Source organism: Cyprinodon tularosa, unplaced genomic scaffold (assembly GCF_016077235.1).
Source record: "Cyprinodon tularosa strain WSP-4 unplaced genomic scaffold, ASM1607723v1 ctg45, whole genome shotgun sequence".
NCBI lineage: Eukaryota > Metazoa > Chordata > Actinopteri > Cyprinodontiformes > Cyprinodontidae > Cyprinodon > Cyprinodon tularosa.
This window is the reverse complement of record NW_024039174.1, coordinates 2,883,563-2,910,068: the sequence shown is the minus strand read 5'-3', so window position 1 is coordinate 2,910,068 and position 26,506 is coordinate 2,883,563. Positions and strand designations below refer to the sequence as shown.

General features: G+C 36.8%; 1 protein-coding gene across 6 annotated transcripts in view; it reads right to left on the bottom strand.

The window, feature by feature from the left end:
- col15a1b (collagen, type XV, alpha 1b) overlaps nt 1–26,506 on the bottom strand; it is a 69,941-nt gene that overhangs the window by 6,946 nt on the left and 36,489 nt on the right. For 2 of the 6 annotated variants that reach the window (XM_038300485.1, XM_038300480.1), the window contains 38 exons: nt 24,666–24,755; nt 23,123–23,237; nt 22,809–22,849; nt 22,395–22,565; nt 21,226–21,252; nt 21,063–21,125; nt 20,231–20,308; nt 20,070–20,132; nt 19,843–19,980; nt 19,454–19,621; nt 16,622–16,675; nt 16,397–16,432; nt 16,141–16,278; nt 15,928–15,987; nt 15,808–15,843; nt 14,715–14,756; nt 14,365–14,427; nt 13,061–13,096; nt 12,808–12,891; nt 12,371–12,469; nt 12,091–12,126; nt 11,790–11,852; nt 10,097–10,186; nt 9,352–9,387; nt 9,187–9,240; nt 8,989–9,045; nt 7,660–7,719; nt 6,631–6,675; nt 5,433–5,514; nt 5,281–5,306; nt 4,949–5,047; nt 4,408–4,552; nt 3,710–3,774; nt 3,481–3,612; nt 2,458–2,556; nt 1,050–1,121; nt 687–884; nt 388–503 (listed from right to left, as the gene is read on the bottom strand). In XM_038300485.1, the coding sequence (XP_038156413.1) occupies nt 388–503; nt 687–884; nt 1,050–1,121; nt 2,458–2,556; nt 3,481–3,612; nt 3,710–3,774; nt 4,408–4,552; nt 4,949–5,047; nt 5,281–5,306; nt 5,433–5,514; nt 6,631–6,675; nt 7,660–7,719; nt 8,989–9,045; nt 9,187–9,240; nt 9,352–9,387; nt 10,097–10,186; nt 11,790–11,852; nt 12,091–12,126; nt 12,371–12,469; nt 12,808–12,891; nt 13,061–13,096; nt 14,365–14,427; nt 14,715–14,756; nt 15,808–15,843; nt 15,928–15,987; nt 16,141–16,278; nt 16,397–16,432; nt 16,622–16,675; nt 19,454–19,621; nt 19,843–19,980; nt 20,070–20,132; nt 20,231–20,308; nt 21,063–21,125; nt 21,226–21,252; nt 22,395–22,565; nt 22,809–22,849; nt 23,123–23,237; nt 24,666–24,755 (3,077 nt within the window). The remainder of the gene's footprint in view (nt 1–387; nt 504–686; nt 885–1,049; nt 1,122–2,457; nt 2,557–3,480; nt 3,613–3,709; nt 3,775–4,407; nt 4,553–4,948; nt 5,048–5,280; nt 5,307–5,432; nt 5,515–6,630; nt 6,676–7,659; nt 7,720–8,988; nt 9,046–9,186; nt 9,241–9,351; nt 9,388–10,096; nt 10,187–11,789; nt 11,853–12,090; nt 12,127–12,370; nt 12,470–12,807; nt 12,892–13,060; nt 13,097–14,364; nt 14,428–14,714; nt 14,757–15,807; nt 15,844–15,927; nt 15,988–16,140; nt 16,279–16,396; nt 16,433–16,621; nt 16,676–19,453; nt 19,622–19,842; nt 19,981–20,069; nt 20,133–20,230; nt 20,309–21,062; nt 21,126–21,225; nt 21,253–22,394; nt 22,566–22,808; nt 22,850–23,122; nt 23,238–24,665; nt 24,756–26,506) is intronic. The other 4 variants (XM_038300481.1, XM_038300482.1, XM_038300483.1 and 1 more) reach the window with 4 other exon arrangements.

Sequence of the window (26,506 nt, the reverse complement as noted above, 5' to 3'; positions counted from 1 at the left end):
AGTCCCAACTCTATTTGGTATTTGAGCTGGTGATTTAACTTTTTCTAGTTAGTGGTGTGTTTGATGTTGCTACTTAGATTATTTGACAATTTTTTTAAATCTTATTTTCCTCAGAATTTGAATGCCTTTGTTTAAATCAATTATGCATTCTTTGGTCAGTGCTTTCTGCTTATGAAGTCCTTTATAAATAAAGTTGGCTTTAATACAATAATTAAAATTGAAAGTATAAGTTTGTTCTCATTTAGGTGCCCCAGCTAAATATCCAGGAATTATGGTGATTAGGATGGAACAATATTCTCTTTAATCACCCGCAAAAGTAGCACCTCGCATGTTCAATTTTGAGACTTTTTAAAAGCAGGATTTTACCTGCTGCTAATATCCACTCACCACGCAGGATCGGTCATTATATTGCGTCCATCAAAAGAATAGATAGGTGTTGATGGATTAAACACTCCTCCATTCCCAGAGAAGATGGAGTTCCAGCTTGTAAATAATACTTCACCCTGACAGCAGTGGACAAAAGCAAAGTTAGCTGATACATTCTTTTAAAATGCAATTAATGATTTCACTCAAATTAAATCCATTAATAAAAAAACAAAAACAAAATAAAACAAATACAAGGGATGAGAAATCTTACTGTGAAAGGCTGAACTAGAGAAAAAAGTAGAATAGAAGGATTTTCTTACTCTCAAATTAACCACAGGAAGGTCGTTGCGGTCAGCTTTCTTTACAATTGTTGCCAAGTCCTGGAGGTGTGAGGAGAGGAAAGCCCTGTAGGTAGAGGTAAGTCCCCTGGAGCGTGCTTGCTGGTGGCACTGGAAGTCTGCACCACGGATGCCACGCATGTCCCCTTTGAGAGGCGAGTTCAGGGCCACTAAATGGAGCTGAACTCAGACAAGAAAGTGAAGCAGATGAAAAATAAACAGTAGGAGATGTAAAGGCAGAAGCAACTCAATGTGGCTGAAGTGGAGCAAAGTAGAAAACAGTTGGTCCATAGTGAGAGACTCAGATACATACACATCGAATGTGCATGAGTGTGTTATACTTACTCCAGGTATGGCCTCAAAGGTCTGTGGCAAAATGTAGCTGGGTTGATATCCCCTACTCCCCTCCTGTAATTCCTAATCAAAGAAATTAATGTAAGATGATTCAAAAAGATAGTTGGTTTATAGATAGTCAGTGGTGTCAAAAGTTCACACATTTGTTACTTAAGTAGAAGTACAGATACTGCAGTTTAAAAACACTCTGGTAAAAGTTGAAGTATCAACTTGACCTCTTTACTCAAGTAAAAGTAAAAAAGTATGTGCTCCAAAAACTACTTAAAGTATAAAAGTAAAAAGTAACCTTTAAAAAAAACAGCCAGATGCCACCATATGAATTAAAGGCTTAATTTTTCGACTATTTCGAAAAAATTCTTTGAGATAGGGCCAAGGATGAGGGAGGTCTTGTTGGTCTCCCGATACGCTCTCGCCTGTTTCCGACCTTTCAGACATTTCAACATCTTTTTCTGAATCCAACATTGTAGCACGGCATAGACAATTCATGTTTGCAGTTTAAAGAACACCTGCTTGCTTGTGATGATTTCCTTTAGTTCACCAATGAGTGTTTGCATTATATGACTCATCCAATTACACTAGTTTTCACTAGATATGGATGGCGCCAATGATCTGCATTGAATGGCACACATGACGGGAAATAAATATTCATAAACATTAAACCGAAGCCAATATTAACGAGTAACATTTGTTTTAAAAATGTAAGGAATAGAAAAAGCAGATACTGTGGAAATGTAATGAGTAGAAGTCAGAAGTAGGAAGAAAAATAAGTAATACTAAAGTATAGATACCTAAAAAGTTTACTTAAGAACAGTAATGAAGTATTTGTACTTTGTTACTTGACACTTCTGGATGGAGTATGACTGTTTATGTCTTTGCTTAGACTTAGACAACTTTTATTGTCATTTTGTATACACAGAGTGTATACAAAATGAAATTTTGTTTTGTACAGCTTTCATGACATTTCCATTTCTTAAAGTGCGCAGAAATAAAATTTAAACATTGTGGGAGAAACAACATGTTGCAAAAAGGCATTGATATGGCAGATAAGAGCATTAATATTTATGCTGCAGATTTAAAGTTTTCTCAACAGTTCAGATGTTTGATGGCAGTTGGGAAGAAGCTGTTTTGTTACCTATTTAAAACCTTTTCTGGTATATTTACTACCCTACCGAGGACCAAGAGGCCTAATGGAAAACAAAGTCTGGTCATAATATAGCAGGCCCCTGTTTTTTTTTATGATATTGAGTAGATGTAGAGGTATTGTAAGAATTAGCTTTAGGTTAAAGTTAGGAATACACTGGTAATGGTTAGAGTAATAGTAAATAGCAGAAACTAAAATGAATACCTGTCAAGATAAAGTCCTAGAAATACAAACATTTGCATGTATGTTTGCACAAACCTGGCTGTGAACTCCTTGCAGTCTGCTCCAATCTCCTGCTCTGCTCAGAGCTTGCGATGCTTCTGGTGAAGAAGCTTCCTTAGGGATCAGCTCCCCCAGCTAAGAAAATAAAATCAGGTGAAACGATGTAAGTTATTTATTTGATATATATAGACATTTTTGCAGTTGCCATATGTGACAATTTTTGTATAATTCTAATAAAATCACAGATACACTTTCATGCCCACAGGTAAAGTCAATTGAAATACATCACATAAGTGAAAGTAAATGCTGACAGAAACATTGATGGCACAGTGTCTAATCCACGACTATAGTATGTTTGCACATTGCTTCTATGCCAACCACAATCTACAATATCAGGATTTTTTAAAACCAACACAATTTAGTCCAAAACTAGGAAGAGAAATACATGAGATTCTTATGCAGATTTTCTCTGCATTGAGGTTCCTTATTTTGTGAAGCATCTCCACAGTACTTAATTAGAAAAATACTTGATTAATTCCAAAAGGAAATCAAATGTTGAAGCAACTCGTTAGCCCTTTTCAGTTAGTTCTTATAGATGTGGGTAACTGTATTCAGGAAGGATCTTCTGCAGAGGTCTGATCTGTAGAAGTCTTTGCTTGAAGACAACCTTGGTGTTTGATTTGTCTTTTGAAGATGATAACCATTGTTGTCCATAATTTTCTTCATTTTACAAATGTTTTTTTTTACTTGTGAAAATATCTCCAGAGGTTCTAGATGGGTTCCTAGAACAGAGCCGATCTTCATGTTGCTGCATATATGTTTTGTGATGGGGATGGTCTATTCAGGATGATGTGCTTTTTACATAGAGACCAAAAAGTTTATTCTAGTACTTCTAAGTTTTACAAATTTTTGGATGTGTTTGCATTTCCCCCTGCATGGCTTTTGCAATCTGATAGCTGCATTTCTCCAAGCATCACTCTGACAAGCCAGTTAATACCCACTGCACAGATATGAGTATAACATCAAGAAATGTAAATCGGAAACTGACATAGTACCAACCGGTATTTTGCGCCACCCGTTGCGTGCTCGGACGTATAGCTCTCCTCCCTTCTGTGAGACGTATGCCAATGTTCCCTCAGCTGCTCGCTGCATCTCTCTGGTGAGAGCTTGGACTGTCTTGAAAGTCATCACCTGATCACACCCCATCACAATATCAGTGCTGGCACTTTGTGACACTTTGGTGGATCATCTACCGATTGTACAGCCGAACTTGGAGTGCTTATCTTACCGGGTTTGCATAACCTGGGGATCCTGGTGGACCGGGAGGACCAGGAGGACCAGGGACAGTGACATCTAAGGACAAGACATGCGTTAGAAGAATAGATATACCTTTCATTGTCCTACAGTGGAGAAGCAGTGAGGCAATAATGAAAACATACAGGTACACCAAATATATAATATGGAAAATAACAAAAATCACTGTGGACTTAAAAAAACTTGGAAATTTGGATTAAATGAAACATGTTTAAGATAAACAATAAAACAACAGTCCATTTAGAGAAAAAAAATCAAAGTATAAATGTAGAACGAACACCTGGACCTTATAAAACTGTAAAATAGTCGGGAAAACTAAAAAATAAGGGCATTGATGTACAAAATTCTGCGCAGATAAACACTGTCAAATAAGAGTTGAGCTGCAAACATGTTTTGGGTCTTTTGGGAGCAAAAAAAATCTAAAAGTTCTAATAGCAGCAGGGAGGAAGGATATGCAATAGTGTTACTTTTTGCACCTAAGGAACCGTAGTCTTTCACTGAGTGACCTCTCCAGTTCTGTAAGTGCTTTAGATATGAGGTGGCAAGCATTGTCAAATGGTCATATATATTTTCTTACAGTTTTACAAAAGCTTTACAATTTACATAGCCTAAACAGTTTGTTAGCTAAGGGCAACCCAATTCTAATTATTTGTTTTTTCTCAAAAAAGTTACCTAATCCATAAGGAGGGGCCGGTCCAGGTGGCCCAGCTGGGCCAGGCGGGCCTCGGGGTCCAGGTCTTCCAAGCCCAGGAGGTCCAGGTTGACCGGGAGAACCTGCTGGACCTGGGGGGCCTACAATGGACTCCCCCTTTGGACCCTGGAGACACAAATAATGTTTTTTTTTTTTAACTGGTATTCCCTCTGAGCTAGCAAAACTCATGTTTAATAATGTTTAATAACATTTGAGGTTTAATAAGCATCAGCTTTGACATACAGCCTGATTAGGATTAAAATTAGTCTTCATAGTCTTCAAGATATAGAGATGAAGGGAAGAATTTTCTAATCTTAACTGTATGAAGAAACATTCCTGTCGCTAAAGCTTGATATAAAATAACAAGAATAACAAACTTTTGTATCATTGGCTCATCATTATCTCTCATATATTCTGACAGGTGTCTTTTGTATTTCTTGTAGAATAACCGTTTGACATTAAAACACAGCAGAACTTCATTGAATTTAGCTGAATTTATTTTCTGAAACCAGCTGAACTCACCACAAGCCCAGATTTTCCTGGGAATCCTGGAGGACCAGGCAGACCTTCGTCGCCCTTTTCTCCTTTTTCCCCTTTGGATCCATGATCTCCTTTAGCTCCCTGAGTTATCAACCACAGAAATGTCCAATAAGCTAAGATCGATCAATCGACTTCATCTTTTTCTATCATAGTCCAACATTTACAAAAAACAGAACTCATAAATTATGTTTGAGTCTAATTTAAAACAATCATGTGTTTGGTTTGACAGCCTATCAAGAATATGATCTTTGGATGACTTTTATAAGTGATTCTATCTTATGCAGACGTAAAGTGTTAAGCTAATTTTCACTCACCACTATTCCGTCTGGTAGTGCAGGGGCTGGGGGGTGATCATGGTTGGTTAAAGCATAAATAACAATAAACACACAAGGTAAAGAGACTTTAATGAAGATGCTGTTGTTGAGTGTAGTTGCAGTAAAGTAATCAGCGAAGAAACAATTCTTACCAAGTGTTCCTGGCTCACCAGGCATCCCTTCATCTCCTTTGTCTCCTTTAGGTCCCACTGAGTCTCTCTTTGTCAATGAGTCCTACACACATATAGATGCAGATTAATAACCCGACTGCTTAAGTTGATCAGATGTTTAGAGTATGGCTGAACATCTTTTAATTCAGCAAAATTGGATGCAATGGATTCATGCTCAGTTACTGAGGTTATCCTGCAGGGATAAAGTAGGAAGCTTTAAAATACAGATCTGGGTAAATTCACTTATGTGGAGTTAGATCTGCTTCTGTTTATTCTCAGAAAACACAGATTACAACAGCTTGTTCTCAGAGACCTTCTGAGGGGCTTCAGATTTAAACTTGACTTTTAATCACTTTACTCATTGAACACAACAGCCTAATAATTCACATCATTAACAGCTACTAACAGGGCTGTTACTTTTCAGGTTTATAGCAGAAATCACTTATGGCTGTATGTTTGGCCCAATATCTTTTATAAGAAATCCTCTTCTGTGATGCTGAACAGTTAAACAAATCAAACGCAGCACCAGAAAGAAACATGAATTATCTGTACTACAGTGTGTAGCTTGAAGATGGAGGTCCATCACTTTTAGAACAATCCAAAAGATTTTTATACTTCTACTTATATTTAGCAGAGCAGAATGTCTTACCAATTTTTTCAGTGGCTGATTAAAAAAAGTGAAGGTAAACCAGCTCTGATTAACATAAAAATTTTCCTTCTTTCCAACTCACTGAGTTTCACTTAAGCTAATTAACAGCTAATTGGATCCTTGAGCTTCTGAGGAGGAAAACAGTAGATAAGCTAAATATTAATCCACATGCCCCTTTAAACACCATGCATTAACATTTGTCTTTGATAATTGCATTAAACTCAACTTTCTACTCATGTAGAACTTGGTCTTTTGATTATTTGTTGTATTAAAATAAAAAATATGAATATTTTTATGCAACATTTTAAGTAATCTGGACAAGACAAATGTTAAAGCCTGATGTAATTACATCATATCCACCGTTAGGTTGCCTTATCAGACATTGTTAAGATAAGAGGAGGGGTAGATTAAGAGAGGGAAGGATGCACCAGGGAGGTTTCATGCTTTGGAAAACCCACACACCACCAGAACCACCAGATGGTCCCGTTTCCAACTAAAGGGAACCATTCAGATGTTCCAGCTCAGACTTACTCGACCCAGTTTGCAGTGCGGTCTGGGGCGCACCGGGAACACTGTCTTTTGGGTTTAAAGAAGAGCAGCATGAGCAGACTTTCATTTCAGCAAATCACTTGATGAGAGTTTTTGAAAGCAGAGTTTTACAGTTTTTGAAATCTGTGAAATATTAAGCTGACATGTGCTAACCTAGAATTACAGTAAAAGATCATAGACTGAATGTCATCAAACCTAAAACCTGCTTGAAAATGATAAAGGACAAAATCTCAGAGCAAAAGTTAACGTTTTACTAAAATAGTTACTTCTTACACTAAAAAAATTATTCAAAATTCATTTAAGTCAAGAAAAACTGAAAGAAAAAATGAGATTGGTAGATAAAAATAATTAACTTTTGATAGCTGGGAAATCACTATTACTTGCACCCCTTAATATATGACAGACTGATAGGAACATTTTTTAAATTTAAACTTTGCAATAGTTTAGAACAGACATTTAAACAAGCAATGATTGACTTACTGTTCCTGTAAGTTTAAGTATACAGTACTGACTGCAAGTATTTGCCTTTTCACATAATTATTTTGTTTTTCCTTTTTTTGTGAAACATAAATATCCAGATAATTAAAACTAATTTCTAATAGGCTGAGTAGGTATAAAGTGCAATAATCTATACACTAGATTCTTTTTCAGGGAATAAGTGTTTGCCAATCTATATTAGTCTGAAAATAAACAAGATACTTGCTTAAATTTCCCTTGCCACTACCCACTGTAAGCAGGATGGCGAGGGAGGTAAATCTACAAAGCTAGTATAACTACTACAGAGTTTCATAAATATTTTTTTCTAGCGCTGTTAATGATTGTGACAGTTACATTAATATAATATTGATTAAAACACTAGGAGACCCAAACAGGGTTAAAAGAATAAACAAGTGAAAAATTAGGACAAATGTAATTTTTCAAATTTTACTGAGTGCAAACAAAGTAACATATTTCAGTTGTAAGTAGTGGAATTATAAAGCTTTTATATTGCCATGATAATTTTATACTCACTCCATTGAGTCCGAGAATTCTTCCAGGTGGACCTGGAGGACCTGGAGGACCTGGAGGCCCCTGAAAAACAGAAATGGGGTTAATGTATATGTATAAATATATGTATTATTGTATAAAATATGTATAAATATATGTATTAATCAAATTAAAGTCAATAAAAATAAGATGCTGATCTCTGCACATGGTAGTGTAAGTCCGTGGAAAAAATGGACATTGGCTGCACATTGTTTTTATGATAAGAATATAACAAGGATCCCCTTTGATCTCTTTTAAAGTAAAACCACTTCATAAACCTACAAACTCTTTTAGTTGGCAAAAACATGATACACTCTACACTCTAAAAGGTAAGAATTGAACAGAATATTCTTTTATTTGTCCCAATTATCTCAGCACAATCGGAGGCAAGTGTCAGGCAGATACACCCAAATATTGCTGATAATAGCAATAGTACTAATGACAGTAATAATAAAGTAGATTGTATTTCCAGTGATTACCCCATTATAAACAGGGGAAGGTTACTGTTTCTCCAATATTTATCTACATTGTATAGAGCCTTATGGGGGCTATAGCTCACCATTAACTGGGTATACTCCCAATTTGTAACCTCTGATGTAAAACAGTGACTGTCTCAACATTACCTTGATCAGCAGCTGCTGAATAAGGATGGTTTTTCCTCCTGCATGGCATCAGATTTATGTTACCCCTTCTGGCCAATATCTGCCTATCTTGGATTGCCTCGTCTTGATATTCTATTTTGAGTGACCCTGAATGTTTGGATCCTCCTTCACATTGGATTAGACCTCACCATTGCCTGCCTGACTTGCAGTAAGATGCACCAGTACATATAGTCTTTATTGTGTGAGAGCTGCTCAGTCTTGATGTCCATTCATACTTGAAGTGTGTCACATGTGTATGGCTTTGGGGTACAGCTTTGGTTTGACTTGGGATAATGTGAAGTTAGGAATATACTGGTTATAGTTTAGGTTAAGATAAATGATAAGATTAGAGACAAAAAGAATTACTGAACTGAATGGAATTCAATAAAAGCCATAAAACAGGTAGAAATACCAACTTTTTGGTGCATGTGTTTTTTTTTGGTTTAAAGGTGATAAGGTGACGAAAGGATTGGTTCCATTGTTTTTTTTATATTCTTCATAATGGCAAAGTTTGCCTACAAAAACATGCCCAGCTTTACCTTCACCTAACCTAAACATTGTCAATTAATCTGATTTGATGCCTTAAATCAATAATATTAAATCTGTGATTTAAAAATACCTAAAAGCACTTTTTTTCCCCAGTGATTTAACCATACATTATGTCTCTCCTTACCGGCAGGCCAACAGACTCTCCTCGGTCACCTTTTCTCCCTTGCATACCAGGTCGTCCCTACAATAAGTGAAAGAAGCTTTTACACAATGAGTCTAAAACATGTAGAAAATAGCAGTTTACACAGAGCTGCATTTATTTGATCACATTATGCACTGCATTGTCAGCTGGTATTGTGTGTCATTAGATGGAACTACTTACTGGGCGTCCAGGGAAACCGTATTCCCCTTTTTGACCAGGAGGTCCTATTGGTCCCTGGAACAAACAAAGTTTCTTAAACAACTTTATCATCAACCTTTCAAAAAGCCCTTAAGAGCCAAACACCAGTATATTAATTGCTTCTACTTGATATTTCTGTAAAGTTACCACAAATCCAGGAGATCCTGGCAAACCACGGTCACCCTGCAAACAAAGCAGCACAAATGGAAAAATGTTAGAGTAAAACAATAATTAATAATTTATACATATATCTTGCTGATATTAATAATATTCTGGTATCCAGAATATATTAGCTTTTTGTTTCTGTTTTACAAATTTTCTGAAATAAACGTTTTATGATGATCTACTTTGTATGTAGTCAACAAGCAGATTAGAATTTATATGATTTCAGTTAAGTCTCTTTATTTTGTAAAATTATTATAACAAAAAGTAACAGCAGTGGGCTGCAAAGTGCTGCAGTAATTAGCACTGCTGCCTCTCAGCAAGAAGGTCCCGGGTTCGATTTCCGGCCCGGGGTCTTTCTGCATGGAGTTTGCGTGTTCTCCCTGAGCATGCGTGGGTTTTCTCCAGGTACTCCAGCTTCCTCCCACAGTCCAAAAAGGTGGGTTGTTCTCTTTAGGTTAATTGCCTTGTCTAAATCTTCCTTAGGTGTGTCCTGTTTGTTTGTTTGTTCCTCTCACCCATTGACAGCTGGAGATAGGCACCAGCACCCCTTACCACCCCAGTTGGGATAAGCGTGATGGAAAATGTATGGAAATAGAAGTAACAACAATTATGATAGAAATATAAAGATGCCTCAGCCTAATAGCCACGATTATTTCGAAAGGGAACATAAAAAAAAATGTATTTAGGGAACATAGTTCTGTTCGGAGTTAATAGTTGCCTTTTATACCTTTGGGCCTTTTGGCCCCTGAGGGCCTCTTGGTGCCGACAAAATAGATCCATCAGCAGCAATTGTTACACCAGGTTCTCCTTTTTCTCCCTGTCAGAAGAAAAAATCTATTAAAAATGCCAAATATTTATAAAATAAGTTTGTTCATATGTGTGTATGATGAATGCAAAAAGAGATTGGTCATTCTGTAGCCAAACTGGCATTGATAATTGGAAGACCACTTGGAAATTCAAATATGTCTTCTTTTCTTAAACAATAAACATAGTGAACAAAGAAATTTGATGTTGCACTGACAATAGGACTCTTCAGAGTGGACTGCTGAGGAAGTAGGCTGAATCGTAGTTACAGACTATATTTTTCAATTCTGTTCCTAAATATTCTTTTAATTCAGTTCAAACTGAAAAAAGATTAATCCCAAAGGTAAATTAAATGCTGAAGTAAGTCATTAGCTTTTTTTTTCAATGAGTGGTTGTAGATATTGATAGCTGTATGCAGGAAGGGTCTTCTGTAGCGATCTGTCTTTCACCACATCTGGAGAAGTCTTTGATTGAAGACACTCTGGTGTTTCACAGACTTCTGAAGAGGATGTCCATTGCTGTCAATAATGTTTTTTGTTTTTTTTATGAACAATTCTTCTTTGTGAAATCATCTCCAGAGGTTCTAGGGCAGGGGTTCTCAAGTTCAGTCCTCAGGAGCTACCATCCTTTAACTTTTAGATGCATCTCTTCTCTAACACACCTGAATTGAAAAGGCTCAATCCCCTCATTTAGCCCAGCAGAGGCACGGTAGCAAGCCACTCATTTGATTCAGATGTGTTAAAAATGGGGCGCATCATAAGGACTGGACTTGAGCACCCCTGTTCTAGAGAAATTACTAGAATAGAGCCAGCCTTCTTTATCAGCTCATTGAGCTTCTTACGTCACTTGCTCTGATGCTGTTAACCCAGCAGATGATGGCGGGAGAGATCACACTCTCCACAGTAGACTCATAGAAGATATACAGCATCTTTCTGCATACACTGAAGGACCCATGCTTTCTTAATTAAGAAGTAAAGTCTGATTTATTGATGATTTCAGATGCACTGTTGGTCAATTTGGTTGTCCAGGTGAACATCAAGGTATTTTTTCACCTCCACCACCACTTCTTCTCTGACTATATTAATATGATTCAACTTCTTCTGAAATGTACAATCATTTCCCTTGTTTGCTTCATATTCAGGATCAGAAGATTATTTTAATGACATGCAGCAAAGTGGTTCACTAGCTCCCTGTACTGCTTGTCTTCCATCTCTGATGAGCCTTATGATTGCACACATCTGAGTGTTTTCACAAAATACTCCACAAATGGATCAGAATTTCTTTTTTTTTCTGGTGTTGGATTCTGTGCAACTGGAAGGATTTTTCCCTTTTTGGACATTTGTTATATGTAACCATAGAAACCATAGTAGGATGGTTTTCACTCCTGGGAACAGCTTATTAACATCACTAGAGCTGATCTGATACTTCAACTACACAACTTTATTTCTGTACATCTCGTTTGATTTCTTTGTATGTGTGGATTGCATGAGTTGTTACCAACGTCTGATGAAAATGTCATATCAATAGACCCTCCAGAAATATTTCTACTGAGAAAAACGGTGTTGTGTTCAATACTTATTTTACCCACTATGTGTCTTTCCTCCTTTAGATCTCACCTTCTGACCTGGGTCTCCCTGAATACCTTGAGGGCCTTTGTCTCCTTTTGGTCCTCTAGGGCCCTGTGGAGGTTAATGTTAGATAGGTTAGGAAGAGTCATTGTGAAACTGCATTTTTTTTTAGGTCAGTAGTAAAACAAAAAATCTGTATAACATAAAATAACAAAGAAAATAGATATCTTTACTAAATATTTAGATTACTGAGAAGGGAAAATATACAGTTGTTTCTCTTAATAGTAATATAAATAGCATGTGAACCCTAATATGTCTATAGCACAGTGGTCTGGTAAAAAGTTCTTACTGGAAATCCAGCTTTGCCAGGTAAACCCTCAGGGCCCTGAAACATATCAGCAAACACACAAACAAAGACTTTAAACTTAGCAAGTAACCACCCTCTGCTATCTATCTATTCTGACAAAGCAATACACACAACATACCAATAAGCTAAACAGAAACAGCAGCACAGTAGTTATACTTGTGTTGTTCCAAAGACATCTTGTTAATTATTTCAGGGCTTGTTGCTACTGCAGCACATGCAGTGCCTCCTGATGTTGCAACATTTCAAACTGCATAATCATTATCTTTTTTATATCTCTTGCTAAAAAAACACCCACCATGGGCCCTGGGGGTCCTCTGATCTGTGTGAAGTTTAATATCCCATCTGTAGTATTCAGCAGCAGCTGCAGACAGAATACATTTTGACTTAATGTTAGAATGTTTAAAGAACAGGAGCAGCAATCTTTGCAGCAATGACTTCACCAACAAAAGAGTCAACTTAATATTTTATTTAGCCATACATTTTACCTTTGGTTTTAATGCTATTTATCTAACTGTGAAATTCAACAAAAATCCTATTAACATATCTGATTTACTATCTCTGACCCTTTCCTATGATTCCTTCTTCGCAACGTCTCTTAATGTTTTGAAACATTGAGTTTAAAACTTGAAATTTAACACAACATTTCCTATAAATAAATCACACAAAAAACCAAACATGATGTTTTCTGTGCACCCATACATCTTGCAGATTTACAACAGGTCCAGGAGGTCCAGGAGGCCCAGGTGGTCCCGTGATACTGCGTCCATCCAAACCCTGATCGCCCTGTTGTATATAAATACAAGTGTTTTTTTTTGTTTGTTTTTTTAAACAGGATCTGTGAGGCAAAATTTTAAATTCCAACAAATAATTTTTTTTTTTTATTAAAAATCTGTTAAGAAAAAAGGACCAATGGTATATGCAGGAAAGATGATATTATGCTTTGTCTTTCTACCTTTGGTCCAGGACTGCCTTTATCTCCTTTGGGCCCCTGTTTAAAAGGAGAATAGCAAAATACTTTAGTAAAACAAACATCCCACACAGATTTTTTATTTATTTTTTTGCATCCCCATGATGATATAATCTGTAGGTAACATAACTGCAAAGCTTTGTTTTAAAATGATTCATGCAGACTTGTTGGTAGCCCTTAAAGAGGTGTACACGATATAATAAACCAATTTTTTTCTGAAGCAGAACTACAAAAATACAGATGTTATGAGCATGTTCGTTCATGAAGAAAATCTCATTAAGAAAAATAAAATCTCATAAAATATCCTACTGGTTCAACAGTTAGATTTTTCCTTGTCAATTCCTCAAAAAAGCCTTTAGAGGATATTGAGGCACTTATTGAAGCTCTAATAATTTACAGAGTTGGAGTGTAGAGAAAAAGAAGTTAATATTTAATCTTTGCACAATCTAGTTAGATGTTTTTGGGTGGTGTCTTATTTTATTTTCTCCTTGCCTTAACCCATAGTTCTTCTATAATATATATGAATAAGGACTTAGAGAGGTTGTAGAAGAAATTTGATTTTGTATCTAGTAAAACATTTCTGTGTTGATCAGCCTGGATGTTTTTTCAGACTTCAAAAGATTGTCATGAAGTAAAAGAAAAAGACGATAATGCTGTTAAATGTAACAAGGTCTCCAGCACAGATGTATTCAGTTGCCATTGGGGCAACAGTGGCGTCGGATGTAGGAGTATGCCCTGAAATCGAAGCTCCGGCTTTCAGTTGCAGTGTCCTTGAGCAAGACATTATATCTGCATTGTCTACTGATGGTGATCAGAGGGCCTGGTGGTGCTAGGGTATGGCAGCCTCTCTTCTGTCAGTGAGTCCCAGGACAAGCTGTGGCTACAATGTAGCTTGCCACCATCAGTGAATGGGTGAATGACTGAATGTAGTGTAAAGTGCTTTGCTCAAGTCCCCTGACTTGAAAAGTACAGGCCATTTATTTTATCCACACCAAACTGCTAAAAACTCAGTATTTACAACCAAATGACATGGTCTAAGCTCCACATATTTACATGTCAGATTATTGCATGCTTTTTTTAGAGGCCAGATGTGGATGACACCTAAAATTTGTTATGGAGAATTTTATGGGACCCATATGTCATAAAAGTGACTAACTTGGCTGTTAGCATTCTCACTGCAGATATGTAGTTTATTGTATATTCTGCATTGTTAAAGTAAACCCATTACAAATCTGAAGCATCACCACGTTTGATCAGCCATACAACTCTATCATACTGTTGATGCTTACTCTAGCGCCTGGTAATCCCGCCAGGCCCTGAAGACCAATTGGTCCTGGTTCCCCCTGTTCACCCTGTAATAAAAGGCAGCTCAGTCACTTATTCTACAGGCGACATCCAGCAGACATTATATAGCTATATCAATTTCTTCATAATTGCACATGATACTAGTATTGCTTTACATAGTTTTTTTTCTAGCTTGCAATCAACTTAGTGGAACAATTACGGAAATATTTATTTAGAAAAACCTATCTGAAACTCATCAAACAGAAGTGATGAGATTTGAAATTGATGAAAAGTGTTTAAGAGCTGGAACTGTTAGGAAAAAAATACGAACAATTTCTGAAAAGAATGGCCTCACCTTGATAGAACGTCCATCAGCTCCGGGGGGTCCATCCAAACCCTTAAGGGAACACAAGAAAGGTTCTTCAACTGTCAACAGTGAAGCAAGCAGCACATCCATATGCTGGCTGCTTAAGAGCATGTTTCATATGCAACACATTAAACACAATAATTATTTATGTAATGAACAAATAAAGTGTCTTACAAAAGAATTCATACTGTACCCCTGGAAATACTAGATAAGAAAAAGTGGCACATAGTTGTTTACGAGAAAAAAAGTGATATGTGGCTTATTACTTTCACTTAAACAAGGTTTAATATTGTATTCAAGTATTTTTTTTCCTCTCACATCCCTAAATTAAACTCAATGCTGCCAATTACCGTGAGACAACCAAAGTTATAATATATATTCAGAAGTTCTATAAACGTTTTTTGAGATTTGTACGAGAACATCAAGAAATAAAAAAAAAACAAAAAACATAATGACTATCAAGGTATACAGCAGAAAGTTCAGGGATAAATTGAGATTGTGGAGAGATTAAAAGCTTATGAAAATGTCCAATGCTGGCCAATTGACACACTTATAAAGTCATATTTTAAAACAGGTGATAAGAGTATAGGAGAACTGAAAACCCCCTTAAGCATGGCTGTCCATGTACACTGGAAGGGGAAGCAGGGAGAGGGTTAGTTAGAGAAGCAACTGGAAGTCTCATTACAATCCTGGAAGAGCTGCAGAGATCCACAGCTTAGTTCAAGTAGGAGACTCTGCCAACAGAACTGCTATTAGTTGCTGCCTTTATTAGCCATTTTTAAAAAGATTACAGTCCCTGAGGGGGACAGAAAGAACCTGAGATGGAAGTATAACGGCTTTACCCATTTAAAAAACATAAAAACTAATTCTGATCAACCAGTATCAGTCTGAGGAAAGGCTTTATTTTCAGCAGTAGAGAATCAATCCTTTTGTCACCTCTTCCCAGTTGTGCTCCTCTTTGCTTTGCTCAGTCATATAAAATAATTTTTTTTTATTGAAGTAAGTGGTGCCAGCATGATAGAAGTAAAAAATAAAGCGCTATCAAAAGTTCTGGAAAGCTTTGTTACTATTGGTAGATTACCGGTAGTCCAGGTGGCCCTGGTACGCCAGGGGGGCCCTTAAAAACACAAAACAGAAAAAAAATTATTCCACAATAGTAGTGCATACAGCACATGTAAACAAACAGATAATTAAAACTGACCTGTGGTCCTCTTACTCCCGTCCTTATTAACAAGTCATTCTTTCCTGATCCTTCAATATCCTTTGAAAAAATTAATATAGAAATCAGTCTGGTGTAAAAACTTTAATAATTTTTATTGCAGGAAATCAATAAAATATCTGGTTCTCTTTGTGATCTGAACTTGTAACCATTGTTTTCCGTTTTTTTTCTTTTAAAGTAGGAATTTATGTTTACCTCTCCAATGGCAGTGGTTCCTGGAGGGCCAGGTGGCCCAGGGGGTCCTGCTGGACCTGCTGGGCCTCTCCTTCCTGGTCGACCAGTGAACCCTCGGGGCCCTGGAGGCCCTGGGGGGCCTACATCTCCACTTTCACCCTTAGGAGGCAAAGACATGTAGAACGTGAAGGTCGTCTGATTTAAGTAATTTATTCATTTGGGGGAATAAATATAGTCTGTACTTTCCCCACAACAGCTTGTATAGTCAGTCAATTACCTTTGGTCCAGTTGGTCCAGGCATCCCTTGGTCACCCTGAAGGTGCAAAAATACATAATGGAAAACATCCAAAAACAATTCTATTTGGTGACTATCAGCTCCCCTCCAGAGCATCTTAACTTGTCAAACTTTCAGACATTATTAGTAATGGCTAAGAATGGCCAGAAAACAGCTGATATAAATCTTTATTGTCTGTTGATTTCAATTTTAAATTTGTAATCATACCTTCTCTCCAACGGCTCCAGCTGGACCAGGAAAGCCATTTTCCCCTACAGGTCCCTTCATGGACAAACACCGAGAGTAACCAATCAAATGTCTATGAAGTAGTGATAAGAAAGGCTAGCATGTTAACAAAGCCTCTGTTAATTCCTCAGGCGCTCTATCTGGTCATTAACACCAGTTCTTGCAGAGTATAGAGGAATTATATAGAAAGAATAATGCTAATCAGTTAATTAGGAAATAAAATCATCCATTGCAATGTTGTAATGGACCACATGCAAATCTAAACTACTTATTGTTATTTTGTGCACAATAGTGGCAGTAATAGCACCTTAAACGCATGGATGATTTAATTCCTCTGTCACTGGTTTCTCATTATTTCGCCTCACAACTAAAATAATGAGAACTGAGTGAATTCTTTTAAAATAAGCCATTCAAATCCAAAGTACAACAATGTATCTCGACCATTTAAAGCAACATCTAAACTGCACATGCAACGAGTGACATGCACATCTTTAATGGTCCCATTAACATCCTGATAAATATGTTTTTGAGGCATCTGCCCTGTTCCGAATACTTTGTAGGGAATGTGTTGTTAATCAAAACTAAAAATATTTTTGATTAGGAAATTAATACATCTGCTTCACTGTCTAACAACAGCTTTTGGCTTTGTTAGCTTTTGTGCTTAAGGGAAGCTTAAACTGCTGTAAAGATCACCTGACTCTTTCAGTGACGGATCGGACCATTTAAAGTGATATAAAGGGCAGCCTGCACTTAGCCTCCAAATATAATTTAATATATCTCAAATTAAGCTAATATCTAAGTCAAAACTTACACATTTTTGCTATAAAGCTGCATGACAGTGTAGGAAAGACTTTTGGAGTCTAATGGTACTGTCATACCTGGACGATTTAGTCAGCGTATCCCAAAAATGCTAGCATATGAATGAGTAAGTAATACGTTATGGGTCAGTTTTGTATAAGTTATAAGCACGCTGAAGCATGCTGGCACACGTTGACATACGGCAATTACGTCAAAAAATTTTGCTAAAAATTTGTTAACGTATGCCAGCATATGCTCATACGTGAGCCATAAGTTAAAGAAGTTATGTCATCGTTGACACAGGTTAATTGTAAAACATGCTCTAACACAGAATCTTCTATTTCACTAGAACCAAGCCTGATTGGCTGTTGACTTTGGTGCCTGTTTTTTGTATCAACAAATGTCTGAGTGGATGCATGTTCAGCCATCAAAAACGGAATTCAGCATAGGAAGATTTTTGTAAAGACAATGACTGACGACAATGTTAAATCATTATCGTCCCACATTTGAGGCAGTGGTCTTGAAGGGCAAATATCATCATATAATAGAGCCAGAAAAGATCCTCTTGACACACTGAAACCAATTAATAACAGCCAGTTCCTGAATTAGGAGTGGGAAACAAGAACAGTGCTGGAACAGCAAAAATCAAGTTAAGAACTTTATAACACTGTAATGAAACCTTGAAGGATATGAGGAAACATAACATCTGCAGAAAACATGTAGTTTTGTAAATCTTGAATGATCCCCACTATATCTTCAGCTATGTTAAGTTTTAAAAGCAAGGGCCTTTCCTGCATAATACTGGGAAACTCAAAGGACTGGGACTACAACACTATGCAGCCTTAATAATTATACTGATCGTAAGGCTACTTGGGAAAAAAAACTAGGTTTTATACATAGAATGAAGACAGGGCTCTTGATCAATTCAAGAAAATCATGCGTTAGTGGTTTGCCTGGGTTGTCAAAAGAATCAGGTCAGGTAATGACTTAAATGAGTGCTAAGTTCCGTCATTTCATTTCTACAAACTCTTCCTGGAAATATAATACAAATATAGTAGGCTATACATCTAGTTATATTGAATATCTAGATTGTCAAAGATGGAATAAAGTCAGTGAGTTTCAGGCAAGTTTATTGTTGAATTCTTTCTAAGTACCAAGTGAAAAACATTGAGTTCTAGCCACTGAATTGACTGTGGATGTTGATGTTTCTGTTGGTGTTTGTTAGTTGCACATATGCACGAATGCAGCTTTTTGTGTTAATGTATGTCTGAGTCCTCTCTCAGGTCAAGAACACATCGTCAGGCATTTTTCAGGCTAAAGAAGTTAACAGCAGCTTATGTATCAATATTAAGACTCCACTTTCAACCACTACCTCTGTAGCATTAGCTTAAAATGACATAATCTATGACACAAGCCAAATGAACTTCAGATTGATTAAATAGAGATAAATTATACTGTTACTTCAATTCACAGCTTTAGAAAAGCAATGGTGGTCGGAACTGGAGCATGAATTTCTCCTACTTGAATGCTGCCAACATTTTTTTTTTTTCATCTCAGTCCAGTTTTAGGTCAGAAATAAATATTAACCACAAATGTGAATTAAAGACAGAATAGGTTTGATATGGTCCTTGGTTTTATCTACCAGTTGCTTTGCTCAGACATTTTTCCTCAAATCCTCATCCTTTAGAAAAAAACAAAAACAAAACTAAACCTTTCTCTTATGAACTCACATTTAAGCAAGGGGTGTTACTATTTCTGTTTTCACACCACTGTGTAATATAGTGAGGTGCCCAGTATGTATTTGGTCATCTTTCTAAATTAAAGGTGGCAAATTTATAAACAATTGATCACTATGATCCAGAAACAAGTGAATAGTGAACATGATGATGATATAAGCCCTTTTAAACAACAAATGTGTTGTCTTCATTATGTCTTTACAGTGCACACATGCAATGTAATTCTGTAATTCTGGCATTCATTGTTCCTTTGTTTTACATTAATACCAGAACAGTATACCTCGCCTGAACCACAGGCAGACTCAAGCCCAGAACCCGAACCAACACTGGAGGGAGAACTAAGATCATAGCTGGAACCAGAACCAAGTTTTGTACTGAGAACTGGTGTAAGCTCTGATTTCAAACCTGAACCAAAAGGCCCAGAACCACTTAACTCATCCTCAAATATCTGCAACAAAGTAGAGGAGACAGAAAAATAGCAAAAATGTAGAAGATGGATGAATAATGGCTAGAATGGGATGACTGTATAACATATTTAAATAATTTAAAGGGGACCTTTTTTATCTGGAAATCTGTAAGATATAAATATGCTGAGCACATAAATATAGCAGAGTGTAAATAACCTTTTTTTTTATCTATAGATGCACCATAAGTTGACATGTCACCTACTGGTAATCCCTGTTTGCCTGGGAGTCCATCAATGCCAGGGGGACCAGGTGGTCCAGTGTGACCAGGTACAAGTTCTGATGTTAATAGAGGTGCAGGAGGACCAGGTGGTCCTGGAGGCCCTGGTGGACCGGCTGGACCCTGGAAATCAAAGGAGGGATTACTTTTTCTCCTCCTGAAATGTAAATTACATCCAATATTGTTGCCTTTGATTATGTTCTGTTTTTTACCTTGATATAAATAGTATCAGTGTCCAGATCCTCAAAGCCAGATCCAAGGGCATCTGCTCCATACTAGAACATAAATACAATGTTTTTGCTTCATTAAATCCATTAATATAGTGCATTCAGGGGATTTTACAAACTGTGAAATTTAAATATAGTCTGCTCACAGGTACACTGCGGGATCTGGGAGGTCCTGGAGGTCCAGGAAGACCAGGGGGGCCCGGCAAACCAACTCCTGGGTCTCCCTTTATTGGTATATAACACACAATAAGAATCTCATCTAAAATTGTACTTATTAACAACCTTTTGTTTTTGTTTTTTTCATCGTGGGAAATAATACTAAATTGATACATCGTGTTATCAATCTATTTACATCCCATGCTTTGCTATAACCTAAAAATGGCCACGAAAAGAACAACAACCTTTAAATGTTTCTGTAATCATTTACAACTTTTTCCTTTGAAAGTTTTAAAAAAATATGTAACACAATATGCACTAATCATTTATAAAATCTACTGTGTATAAAATGTTATTCCAGGCTCACTTATTGGGGGTACAAATCAATGTGTTCACTGCTGGACATTTGTGCGTGGCTTATTATAGGTCAATTCGTGCACACAAGATCAGAACACCAATGGTTTATAGAAATTCTATTCCACTTGTTGCCTACATTAAGAATTGTGGTTACCGGCAGAGTACTGTAGATCACTAATATAATCATAATATATATAAGACTTTTCTGCTTAGATACTTTACAAGGGCTGGAACTAAATTAAAACACCATAATTTTAAGGAAATGGTTGGTTTAAAAAGCTGGTACAAGCTAGTCCAGAGCAAATGGGATGAGAGCAATTAAAAAGAATCATTAATATGTGTGGACAATAATGGATGTTTATATCAAGTGAAGCATGAAATGATGCAAACGTCCATCCGTGTCTCATATGGAGAATACAGGCATACAGTATGTTGCATCATTTCTGGGATCATGTTTTGATTCACCTTTTCCCCTTTAGTTCCAGCTTCTCCACTCAAGCCTGGAAATCCCTGTTGTCCTTTTTGACCCTGGTGGGAAAATGATATCTAAGTTATGTGATATGTTAGCAATAGAAACAAAATGAAATGAAATAATATTAAATAGTACCCCGAATATGAAGTTACTTACCAGTCCTCCTTTTTCACCTTTGCTTCCCTGCAAAAGGAGATCATAAAAGATTAAAAAGATTTCGAAGACAATGGATCTTTGCTTTTTTTACTCTTTATCTGTTTTTATAACAATACCAAAAACATATAATATAAAATGTCTCTGCTATTTTCTATAAATTAGAAAATCAAACATCCTAATACAATAAAACTTTATAATCTGTGATGTGTTTATTTGTTCTGATGCTAGTTTGCAGTGATGCATGCTTAACACGTGATACTACAATAATTAGGATGTGTTTAGCCATATGTATAGCCATGTATAGCCATTTATATAGGTTTGTAATCAAAAGCTTGTGCTTAAAAATACCTGGTAAATTAGAGCACTGGGTTCCAGTCTAGGTTTGAACCAGAAAGGTTTGCAGCGTCTACAGAATGAAATTGCCTCGCTTTCTAACCTCTAGGCCATTGCTCCTTAAAGTCTGTTGTTTTTGCGTAACATAACCTAAAAGGCAGTATAATTTGTGATAAATCAAGAAAATATAATCAAATATACTTTAGCTCCCTTTCTGTCTAATGCATTTTGATATATAACATCTACAAATATTCCCTACTTGCTTATATTATCTCAGCATCTCTGGGTAATTAGTCAAATTTTCCCATGTCCTCATGTTCTTCACCTATTGCAAGATTTCCCCGCTGTTACAGTCCTATTTCTTGTTTTTTTTGTTTTTTTTTTTCATTTCCCACAGCTTTTCTCTCTGAGTTTCTTAGCTTCTGGTCGACGAATCTTGAACCCTCAAAGCCCTGAACATGTTAGATTTAGGGTCCTCTTCAACATTAGTTTGTGACATAAACACGGTTGACTTAGTCAACATTAAATTAAAAGGTCAAATAATTTATCAAAACGCACCCTATAGGCATTGTCTTTTCTGTGGGAGTTTGTGATGCATGGATTTGAATGTTTTTCATCTTTTCTATTAAACTATATCATTAATATTAACCCGAGGAAGACAACAAGACATAATGTCTGAGGTTTGGTGTTTAAACTTTTATCTGTCTTTATCTATGCTTGCATGTTGTTTTAGTCTTAACTCACATGAGAAATAATAACCCTAACCATTTATATAACCCAACCAAGTGTTTACTAAATTTAACATAATTTCTTCTGCTACTCAAACGCAAACCAACCTTCTGTCCATCTCTCCCTGGTTTACCAGGGGTTCCAGGAGTTCCTGGTGGCCCTTGTGGTCCAGGTGTTACTCGCTCCTTTTTGTGTACAAGGCGAGATCCTGGAGGACCAGGAGGTCCAGGTGGCCCAGGTGGTCCACGATCGCCCCGTTCCCCTTTCTGGATATGAACCTGTGAATGGCAAGTTTAAAATAGTTAATTTAACATACCTATAATCAAATGCAACTGATAGTCATTTTTTGTCATCTGGATCTATAGGTGACTGTTTGAAAACAACATTTTTAAAAAGTAGCTCTTTGAATATTTTACGTCAACTGGCCAAATGTTTATGAAATATTTATTGCACCAAGTTAGACTTCAACAAAAAAACTCAAGTTTTTTTTATCGAGTTTTATTATATCCTTGGGTACTTACATGTCCAGATCGCTCTCCTGCCTCCTCTGTTTGCGGAGACTCTGGATGCATAACAAGTTGTAATAAGTTTTTGCCTCAAAATAAGATACAATAACTTTTCCATTACTGTAAATTAAAGTTAATTTACCAAGATTTTGAATACTAAAAGACATGTATAATCTTCCTTTCCCTTCACAATTATGCACTACCTGTACCTTAGTCTACAAAGTAAAATCCCAATAAAATGCCTTAAAGCAATTAATTATTTTTTATTGAGCATCTTAAGTCATATTTGCATAAATTGTGGACTTCAAATAAAGAAGACTGATTCTGACCTGTAATAAGCAGCTCCTCATTGGCCACTGTCGAAGTCATTTGACCAGAGTGCTCACTGAGCTCCACCTCTGGTACCACAGTGGGCGGGGCTATGACAGGGAAGCTGTGCTGTCCCTACAGAGTCAAAGAAAAGACTGTTAAAGGTGATTTGTTGTGAGTGAGATCAAAAAGGTTGTTCCCATAAGTAGCAAGCCTAACACAAAGAAGCTGTAAAAGGTTATTTAAAGGTTCCAGGTTGGAACCTCTAAAAGGTTATTTGAGGGTTCAAAGTATGTCAGCTGTCCATTCAGGCTGAAAAAACATGGATGACTGCTGCTCAGAAGAGCTGTTGTCTTGCAATCTGATTCATTCATTGTTGGATGAATCCTTCCATAGTGCAAATACTTTGAGTAGTCAGTATGTCTAGAAAATTCATTTTCAATCTATTTGCAAGTTTTTTATTTTTTTATTTTTTTTACAAAGACCAATAGTGAACACAACTTTTATACTAGCTTAAAGGTATACCACAAATTTTTGAAAAGACCCGCCATCTCCACTTTAAAAAAAATGCACTTGCCCAACCCTGTACCCGCTACCGAGAGGGAACTCCTATTAAACAAGCATGCATAAGCCCATTTCTACTCATGCATGCTCTGTTTATAAGTTGCTGTTTGCGTCACTCATACAAGCTTACTTTTCAAAAGAAAATTAGCAATTTTTCTACTGTCAGACTCACCACCAGAAAGTGAAAATGGGGACAATCACATAGGATGGCCGTACGTAAACAAATCACCAGAATGATTGACAGTTAGAAGGACCACTAATTTTGATGATCCACCAAGAAAAAAAACATACTCCACTATACCTTTAAGAAAGGATCAGGTTACTGCTACGCACGTTTTAAAGTTTTAGGATTTTTTTTCTGTCTAAAGCATCTGATAATTGACAAAACTGAGGAAAAAATATGACATAGACTGGAGTTCACACATCATATAAACAAGTTTAACTTCTTCAAACCCCTTTTCTAGACATAATCACTATATTATACAAATAACATAATTTTATTTGCTATTCATTATATATTGTTTGCATATGTTTTGTTACTAGATTGTCTGATATAAAGTAATTAATTAATTCATTCATTCATTTGTAGTATAGATTAACCAGCTCTAATGTTTAAAACTTCCTCAGTTGATAAATAAACTCAACTATAGGTGCTTTCAACCCTTCCTATATGGGAGAAAAACATAACAAAATGTATTAAATTTATCTAAACTGATTCATATATTTAATGGGTACAAGGCAGAATTTTACACACTATTTACTTTAACAATAAAGTACTTCAAAAAATTGGATTTCTTTTATTTTATTTTATTTTTTACAAATAATGATCTTGAAAAAACGTATACTATCAAGGGTTTGCTATGACATGTAGAAACAACTGTCCTGCTTCAGAGGGAGACAGTTTCCTTTGAACCTTCAAACTTAAAGTGGATCAATGGATGTTTGGGGTCAAACTGACTTCCCACTAGTGGGAGGATTAAAGGATAAACAGCAACCTACCAGCCCTTCCACTCCATCGTCCTTTTTCCTGAAGTCCTCCTCTGTCTCTCTGTCATCCAAAGTATCATCTCCGCTTCCGTACCCAGAGGCCTGAGTTCATGATAAAATAGTTGTTTGTTGAAAATGGAGGATTGTCACAGAAGTTATGTCAATAAATGATGAAGCAGCAGTTTTGTGACAGATACTTTAAAACTCTAACTACTGTTTTTTATACAGTACATATCTTCTGCTTTTGTCCAGAAAGGACAGCTAAGAACAACCGGAAAAAAAACTGAGCCATCCAAAATATATCTACGTGGTGCATTTCGGCAGAACACAACATTAAATAAAGGACGCTCTAAGTGTACACAAGTACAAGGACTAAATCAAAAAACGGAAAACTCTGGCTGTTTGTGTGAAAAATATAAAGAAAAAGGCCTGGTTAATTAGTGTCCCTCTTCAACAGGTTAATTAAATTTGTGAAAACGTTTTACAGTTTTCATGCTGCCAATAAAAAGAAATAAAAAACACAAAAATGCATTTCCCTTGTACAGGTGCTGGTCATAAAATTAGAATATCATGAAAAAGTAGATTGATTTCAGTAATTCCATTTAAAAAGTGAAACTTGTATATTATATTCATACATTACATACAAACTCATATATTTCAGATGTTTATTTTGTTTAATTTTGATGATTACAAATGACAACAAATGAAAATCTCAAATTCATCATATCAGAAAATTAGAATATTGTGAAAAGGTTCAAAATTGATGGCCCCTGGTGCCACACTCTAATCAGCTAATTAACTCAAACCACCTGCAAAAGCCTTTAAATGGTCTTTCAGTCTAGTTCTATAGGCTACACAATCATGGGGAAGACTGCTGACTTGACAGTTGTCCAAAAGACGACCATCGACACCTTGCACAAGGAGGGCAAGACACAAAAGGTCATCGCTAAAGAGGCTGGCTGTTCACAGAGCTCAGTGTCCAAGCACATTAATAGAGGCGAAGGGAAGGAAAAGATGTGGTCGAAAAAAGTGTACAAGCAAGAGAGATAACCGCACCCTGGAGAGGATTGTGAAACAAAACCCATTCAAGAATGTGGGGGAGATTCACAAAGAGTGGACTGCAGCTAGAGTGAGTGCTTCAAGAACCACCACACACAGACGTATGAAAGACATGGGTTTCTGCTGTCGCATTCCTTGTGTCAAGCCACTCTTGAACCACAGACAGCGTCAGAAGCGTCTTGCCTGGGCTAAAGAGAAACAGGACTGGACTGCTGGTGAGTGGTCCAAAGTCATGTTCTCTGATGAAAGTAAATTTTGCATTTCCTTTGGAAATCAAGGTCCCAGAGTCTGGAGGAAAAGAAGAGAGGCACTTCATCCACGTTGCTTGAAGTCCAGTGTAAAGTTTCCACAGTCAGTGATGGTTTGGGGTGCCATGTCATCTGCTGGTGTTGGTCCATTGTGTTTTCTGAGGTCCAGGGTCAACGCAGCCACATACCAGGAAGTTTTAGAGCACTTCATGCTTCCTGCAGCTGACCAACTTTTTGGAGATGCAGATTTCATTTTCCAACAGGACTTGGCACCTGCACACAGTGCCAAAGCTACCAGTACCTGGTTGAAGGACCATGGTATCCCTGTTCTTAATTGGCCAGCAAACTCTCCTGACCTTAACCCCATAGAAAATCATTGGGTTATTGTGAAGAAGAAGATGCAATACACCAGACCCAACAATTCAGAAGAGCTAAAAGCCACTATTAGAGCAACCTGGGCTATCATAACACCTGAGCAGTGCCACAGACTGATCGACTCCATGCCACGCCGCATTGCTGCAGTAATACAGGCCAAAGGAGGCCCAA